Raw genomic sequence first — 7,794 nt, 5'->3', positions numbered from 1 at the left:
TACATTTCTAATGAACCTATTTTAGGATAGAATGAATGTGTCATGAACTGGAACATAGAGCATGGATTTGTGGGGGGGGAGAGAGGGGGATGGAAAGGAGTTAGAGGGTGACTGAATGACTGACATAGCAAAATATAGATGAGTGTGTGAGTGTGAGTGTAAAGTTTCGATAGAATAAAGGGAAAAAAACGAACAAGTGCAGTTGATCTGTTAAGGGAACTCTCAAGCAGTATTTTTTCAATGATAATGTTGCCCTCCAGTGGCTATATCCAGTAATACAAAGACTGTATCAAGGTATAGACGTCACCAAATCAGTGTGCATTTACAAAAGGTTATGGTATAATACAAAAATACAAAGACATTTTCAGGTTTTCATTGACTTTTTATTTTTATATATATTTTTCATATAAAATGACAAGGTCCAAGTTGTTTGGAAACCAAGCCGTGACCCCTTTATTCCCCACCTGCTATTCTAAGCAACCGGGAAGAAAAATATGAACAATCAATAATACACACCCCATATACAGAAATGCATAGTGATCTAGCAAACACCTCTAGTAACTGCCTCCTCCAATGAGATTCATTTCATCAACTGGAGTGCGTTCAATTCAATGCAACGATTGCTACGTTGCGTGGCGGTTTGTAGTGAACGACACGCTTCCCCAAAACAGTGTGTACTGTTCTTCAACAGCCTTTGAGGTACGTTTGCTCCTGTTTGGTGGATGTGGCGAGGTTGATCAATATGGATGTGACCATTTAAAATCTTAAAACTCGTGCAGCACACACCATACACAATCTCCGTCTGGGCCACCATAATCACACCGTTCTTCCACTGGTCGTTCAGTACAGTGCAGTTTCCGTTGAGTTAAACACAATTGTAAACGCTCCCCTGGTTTGCACCAATGAGGTTCGATTCATTAGGTTCCCACCAATGAGGTTTGTTCATTACAGCTTTCCACCAATCAACAGTCTCAGCATAAGTGCAGGCACCACTGACACATCGGGGCTGCCCTCCACGTGTATTACCCTTTGTCACCATAAGGGTGTGTCAGAGCATGACCAAGCTCCACTAATGCAGTATTCTCCTTCACCCACTGCCTCTGATCTAAAGTCAGTTTTGTTCTCTAGCCTGTCCAAACATGAGGCCAGAGTGAACACAGGGCAAGGCACCCCGTCTCAGTGTATGATGCTGGGCCAGTGAACCTCCAGAGTGGTGGACCTGCTTAGCGAGTAAGAGTATGTGCGTGAGAGATAGAGCCTGTACGCAGTATGCGTGAGCGTGTGTCTTTGTGTATGTCTTTACCACTGCTCACTCCGTAGGAGCTACAAACAGGAGTCCCAGTGCAGAGTGAGGTCCGAGCTGTCCAGAAAGTCTGCTGAGAACACACTGGGGGGCGTGTGGGGGCCCAGAGGGGCGAGACTCATCCCCCCTCCACCTCCCATGGAGATGTCCAGCCAGTCCATGCTGTCCAGGGCTGGGTCCTCAAAGTCAAGCCCTGCTGGGTGGGGGGAGAAGCCCAGGTCACTGGTGTCCATGTCCATCGGGGAGGGGGGATGGTCCAGGATGCTGGAGGTGCTCAGCATTTGGCTGTGGAGGTCGTCAATTAAAGTCAGGCCACCGTCAGGCTCCACCCCCAAGAGGGGCGTGCCTGTGGTGCTCTCCAGGAAATCCTCCAGACGACCACTTCCTATGCAGGGCGATGGCGAGGGCTGCTGGGAGGGCAGGGAGTGCTCCGGAGGGGGGGTGGGGGGCGACAGGTGGAGAGGGGACAAGGGAGGGGTGGGGGGGTTGGAGTGGAGGTGGGACAGGGAAGGGTCTGGGTTTGCTCGTAATCCAGAGATTTCTGGATGGGGAAGAGAAAGAAAAAGCATGAATATTAACAATGCTCAAACAAATGGGTTTACGCTCATGTATTGGTAGTAAGACATTATGAAGATATTTATGTGTGAGTGTTATGTTGTGTGTGTACTGCTCTGTTCTCTTACCTCCACTCTTCAAGAGGATGTCAAACAGGTCGTCCATCTGTTGACTGCTCAGGCCGTTCTCCTTGGGGCAGAGAAGACATTTAGTACAGTTTACAGTACTCATGGCTGCTTAACAAAACCGGCAAACATGTTCAGTACTATAAAATCACTACGATACTTTGAGCAAATTTCAGATGAGACAGATGCTAACAGATGGACTGGGAGAAAATGCGAGAAAAGAAAAGATGGAACAGAAAAATTATGGACAGAAGAGAGAGAAGAAAAGAGAAAAGACATGGATGGACATGCAGAGGGACATGGCAGGAGTGAAGGGCATACTCTGAGGCGTTGAGTGGAGGAGAAACAGGTCTGTTTAGGAGAGCGAGGGGTGAACAAAGTGTGCCGGTCAAAAGTCGGACACACTTCTTTCTGAAAGGATGGAAGGAGAGAATAAAGAAAGGATGAAGGGAAAGAAATAGGCTACAAAGAAAGAATGAATGAAAGTAAAAAATGTAGACGCAGATTATTGAAAAGCCAAATATGAGATGATGTTGACATCCAATGAATGATCATTGCAGAATTGGTCTTACCTTGAGGAAGGGGGGAGCGGTGCTTTGGCTTTCAGACGAGTTGGACGCCTCGTCAAAGAAAGGATGGAGATTGGGCGGAGCAGAGACGGACTGACTCGGCTCTGGCACTCCATTGGTCATGCCATTGGTCTCCAGATGTAGACCCGCCTTCTGTTCCTGAACGAGACGGGGGAGAGGAAGAGGAAAAAGGACAGTAATGATTTTAAGAGTATTGCCAGACAGTGACAGCTAAAATTGTGTGTGTGTGTGTGTGTGTGTGTGTGTGTGTGTGTGTGTGAGAGCAGACCTTGTTTTTGTCTTGATTTGTAGTAATTCTCATACCTTTTTGATAGGCTGGTTGACAGGGCCTGGTTGTAACTGTTGTTTTGATTGGGTGTCGGGGCTGAATATCTCAGCTGGCGATTGGCTGGGGAGTTTGCTTGGAGTTGACTGCAATCGCTAGAGGAATAAATGGGAGATTGAATTCACCATTAACCATTGATGGGATTCAATTAAGCTGGCCCGGGTGCACAGAGTTTGCACCGGGTGAAAAGTGAATGCATTTGTTTTGGATCGGGTTGCATCCCTTGCGTGAGCTGGGTGCCCCGCTCTGGCCGACGTTGAAATCGTCTCAAAACAAAAGTGACATAGGTTAAGCATGTGGAGTAATGAAAATTCTAACATATATTTTATGGAAAAGGGATGTTGTATGTTTTTGAACAATGCAGTCATATTGTCTGTCTTGTTGACAATATGACTGGGCGAGTCAAAATCACTTTGAGTCAAAATGCAAGCCGAGATCTACTACTCAGATAAAAATAAATAAAAAATAAATAAAAAATCTGTAACAATGAGGTTTGTGCAGTAGGCTATAGGCCCAATACATTATCACTGCATATTGGCTACGCTTGACCTGCCAATGTCGTTCTTCTCAGACCATATAGAAAATATATAAAAAAATAAAAAAAAAGGTATATGATCACACTGGTAATACAGTTGTGGACAAAAATATTGGCACCCTTGCAATTTTTTCAAATAATGCACAATTTCTTCCAGAAAACGGTAGAAATTAAAAAATATTTAGGAATCCACATATGTATGTCTTTTGGTTTGCAGTTGAACAAAACAAACAAATCAGAATAATTTACTAAGAAATCCTAAAATGGCCTGGATAATATTATTGGCACCTTCTAGAAGTCGTTAGAAATAATTTGATTTCAAGCAGGTGATTCTCCTTTACTTTGGACTTGAACTCACCTCTGGTGAGTTGCAGGTGCCTGCAATATAAAATCCCTAATTCAACCAGTTTGAATAGAGAAAAGGACTCATTCTCCTGTTTTGTGTCACTGTGTGTACCGCAATGAGCATGCAGAAAATAAAGAAAACCAGAGAATTATCTATGGAGGTCAGACACAAGATTGTAGCCAAGCATGGACAATCTCAAGGCTACAAGTCTATCACCAGAGACCTTGATGTTCCTGTTTCCACCGTACGTCATGTTATCAAGAAGAAGGCCCATGCCACTGTAGCCAACCTCCCTGGATATGGCCGCAAGAGAAAACTTCATGGAAAATTGCAGCGAAGGATTGTTCGAATTGTGGAGAAAGCACCTCGATCAACTGCCACACAGATTCAAGCTGACCTTCAGACACAAGGTACGACAGTTTCAACTCGCACCATCCGTTGCCAACTCAATGAAAGGGGGTTATATGGTAGGAGACCCAGCAGGACCCCACTGCTGAGAGAGAGACATAAGAAAGCGTGACTGCAATTTGTCAAAACACATCTGAACATGCCAAAATGCTTCTGGGAGAATGTATTGTGGACCGATGACACCAAATTAGAGCTTTTTGGTAAAGCACACCATCTCTATGTTTACAGAAAACAAAATTAAGCCTTCAAAGAAAATAACACCTTCCCTACAGTCAAACATGGAGGAGGTTCAGTGATGTTTTGGAGTTCCCAGCCTCTGGCACTGGGTGCCTTGAATGTGTGCATGGCATCACAAAATCAGGAGAATACCAAGGCATTTTGGAGCGCAATGTCGGACCCAGTGTCAGAATGCTGGGTCTCCGTCAAAGGTCATGGGTCTTCCAGCAGGACAATGACCCCAACACACTTCAAAAAGCACCCAGGAATGGTTCAAGACAAAACGCTGGACTGTTCCGAGTCCAGATCTAAATGCCATTGAACATTTGTGGAGAGATCTGAAAAAAGCAGTAGGGAGAAAGCAACCTTCAAAACTGGGAGAACTGGAACAGTTTGCACAAGAGAGGGAGAAACTGCCAATACAGAGGTGCAGGAAGCTCTTTGATGGCTATAGGAAGCACTTGATTGCAGTTATTTTGACCAAAGGCTGTGGTACCAAATATTAAGTCTAGTGTGTCAATAATTTTGGCAATACCATTTGTTTATTTTCTGATTTAAATGTATATATTAAGTTCTGAATCAAAAACAAAGGTTCTGTAATATTAACAGTGAAATAAAGAATTGTGGAGACCAAATACCTTGGTCAATTTCAACTTATTTTGGGGGAAAATTGTGAGTTACTTGAAGAAAGTGCAAGGGTGCCAATATTTTTGTATATTATTTACATTTTAGTCATTTAGCAGACGCTCTTATCCAGAGCGACTTACAGTTAGTGAGTGCATACATTTTCATACTGCCCCCCCGTGGGAAACGAACCCACAACCCTGGCGTTGCAAGCGCCATGCTCTACCAACTGAGCTGTTGGCCTGCATCTGATGGTCAGTCTGAGGGGAGGGAGGGAGCAGTGGTGAGGCTGCCTCTCTCCCTCCCTCCGCTGAGAAAAGGGGACACGGTCTTCCAGCTGATGGCGAAACTTAAGTTGCACTGCATTACTTCTGCCTCACGCACCAATTCATGATGTTACTCCTATGACCAGAGAAAGTGAAATGTACCTCTATATATAAAAAAAAAGCCGCAAATAATAACAACGCAAGCTTATCTAAACGCGCGCATTTTATGGCTTACAAAACTGTTGAACAAAGTGTTTACAGTGATGAATAACAACTTAAACATGAACTTACTCAACAAATACAGCAAAGAGCTGCTGTTTATGAGTCTCTCTCTAGTCATTGTTTTAAAAGTTTTGAAATCTCACATTATCAACTTTGCTCTGCGTACACGGCTTCTTTTTCCAGTTTACATTGGCTTCGGAAAGTATTCAGACCCTTAGACTTTTTCCACATTTTGTTACGTTACAGCCTTATTCTAAAATTGATTAAATCGTTTTGTTCCCTCATCAATCTACACACAACACCCTATAATGACAAAGCAAAAACAGGTTTTTAGAAATTCTTGCTAATTAATAATAAATAAATAAAAAGTATTTTAGACCCTTTACTCACTACTTTGTTGAAGCACCTTTGGCATCGACTACAGCCTCGAGTCTTCTTGAGTATGACGCTACAAGCTTGGCACACCTCTATTTGGGGAGTTTGTCCCATTCTTCTCTGCAGATCCTCTCAAGCTCTGTCAGGTTGGATGGGGAGCATTGCTGCGCAGCTATTTTCAGGTCTCTCCAGAGATGTTCGATCGGGTTCAAGCCTGGGCTCTGGCTGGACATCTCAAGGACATTCAGAGACTTGTCCGGAAGCCACTCCTGCGTTGTCTTGGCTGTGTGCTTAGGGTCGTTGTCCTGTTGGAAGGTGAACCTTTGCCCCAGTCTGAGGTCCTGAGCTCTCTGGAGCAGGTTTTCATCAAGGATCTCTCTGTACTTTGCTCCGTTCATCTTTGCCTCAATCCTGACTAGTCTCCCAGTCCCTGCCGCTGAAAAACCTCCCCACAGCATGATGCTGCCACCACCATGCTTTACCGTAGGGATGGTGCCAGGTTTCCTCCAGAAGTGACGCTTGGCATTCAGGCCAAAGAGTTCAATCTTGATTTCATCAGACCAGAGAATCTTGTTTCTCATGGTCTGAGAGTCCTTTAGGTGCTTTTTGGCAAACTCCGAGCGGGCTGTCATGTGCCTTTTACTGAGGAGTGGCTTCTGTTTGGCCACTCTACCATAAAGGCCTGACTGGTGGAGTGCTGCAGAGATTGTTGTCCTTCTGGAAAGTTCTCCCATCTCCACAGAGGAGCTCTAGAGCTCTGTCAGCGTGACCATCGGGTTCTTGGTCACCTCCCTGACCAAGGCCCTTCTCCCCCGATTGTTAAGTTTGTCCAGGCAGCCAGCTCTAGGAACAGTCTTGGTGGTTCCAAACTTCTTCCATTTAAGAATGATGGAGGCCACTGTGTTCTTGGGGACCTTCAATACTGCATAAATGTTTTGATACCTTTCACCAGATCTGTGCCTCGACACAATCCTGTCTCGGAGCTCTACGGACAAATCCCTCGACCTCATGGCTTGGTTTTTGCTGTGACATGCACTGTCAACTGTGGGACCTTTTATAGACAGTTGTGTGCCTTTCCAAATCACATCCAACCAATTGAATTTACCACAGGTGGACTCCAATCAAGTAGAAACATCTCAAGGATGATCAATGGAAACAGGATGCACCTGAGCACAATTTTGAGTCTCATAGCAAAGGGTCTGAATACTTACGTAAATAACGTATTTCTGTTTTCAAATTGTAATATATTTGGTAAAATTTCTAAAAACCTGTTTTCACTTTGTCATTATGGGGTATTGTGTGTAGATTGCTGAGGATTTTAAAAAAATGTAATCCATTTTAGAATAAGGCTCTAACGTAACAAAATTTGAAAAAAGTCAAGGGGTCTGAATACTTTCCGAAGGCACTATATGTCGTGAGGAAACTGCAGACACTGATCTGAGCTATCTGATTTGACAGCACTAGGCCTATATGTGCACTTGATTTGCTCTCTGGGCCTGCAGGGTAGGCTGAGTTCTACCTTCAGACATATGAAATGGTTCAAAATTGGAACACTTTGCCTTCCCGGCGCTAGGGCTGTTGAATCAAGTGCACCTGCCTTCAACAGCGCAAAACACATTTTAAAAAAGAGTAACGCAAGGCTTTATCGTTGTTTTTTTTACAGAAATGTTTGGTGATCGACTAGGAATGTCTAAGAGATCGACCAGTCGATCGGTTGGTGACCACTGTACTAAGCTATATGGAATTGTTTTAAGGTCATACCAAGGATCATTTAGCTATTTGATTTACTGCTATTAGCCCATTCAAACACATTGAATAACAGATTCACTACATGGAACAGGAAGTTTGTTCTGAAGCGTCTGTCCTATATCCGAGAGATACACTATACATACAAAAGTATGTGG

The 7,794-nt window shown here is 44.0% G+C and overlaps 1 protein-coding gene across 6 annotated transcripts in view; it reads right to left on the bottom strand.

The window, feature by feature from the left end:
- Positions 1–361: 361 nt before the first annotated feature.
- The window catches only part of LOC121547456 (myocardin-related transcription factor A-like), a 54,738-nt gene continuing 47,305 nt past the window's right edge, over positions 362–7,794 (bottom strand). For 5 of the 6 annotated variants that reach the window (XM_041858762.2, XM_045209759.1, XM_045209762.1 and 2 more), the window contains 5 exons: positions 2,877–2,993; positions 2,556–2,711; positions 2,305–2,394; positions 1,987–2,047; positions 362–1,844 (listed from right to left, as the gene is read on the bottom strand). In XM_041858762.2, coding sequence (XP_041714696.2) covers positions 1,324–1,844; positions 1,987–2,047; positions 2,305–2,394; positions 2,556–2,711; positions 2,877–2,993 — 945 coding nt within the window. In that variant the 3' untranslated portion in view covers positions 362–1,323. The remainder of the gene's footprint in view (positions 1,845–1,986; positions 2,048–2,304; positions 2,395–2,555; positions 2,712–2,876; positions 2,994–7,794) is intronic. The other variant, XM_045209760.1, reaches the window with a different exon arrangement.

The sequence above is a fragment of the Coregonus clupeaformis genome, chromosome 31 (genome assembly GCF_020615455.1).
Source record: "Coregonus clupeaformis isolate EN_2021a chromosome 31, ASM2061545v1, whole genome shotgun sequence".
Lineage (NCBI taxonomy): Eukaryota > Metazoa > Chordata > Actinopteri > Salmoniformes > Salmonidae > Coregonus > Coregonus clupeaformis.
The sequence above is the reverse complement of the archived record's forward strand: the minus strand, read 5'-3'. Positions and strand labels throughout refer to the sequence as shown.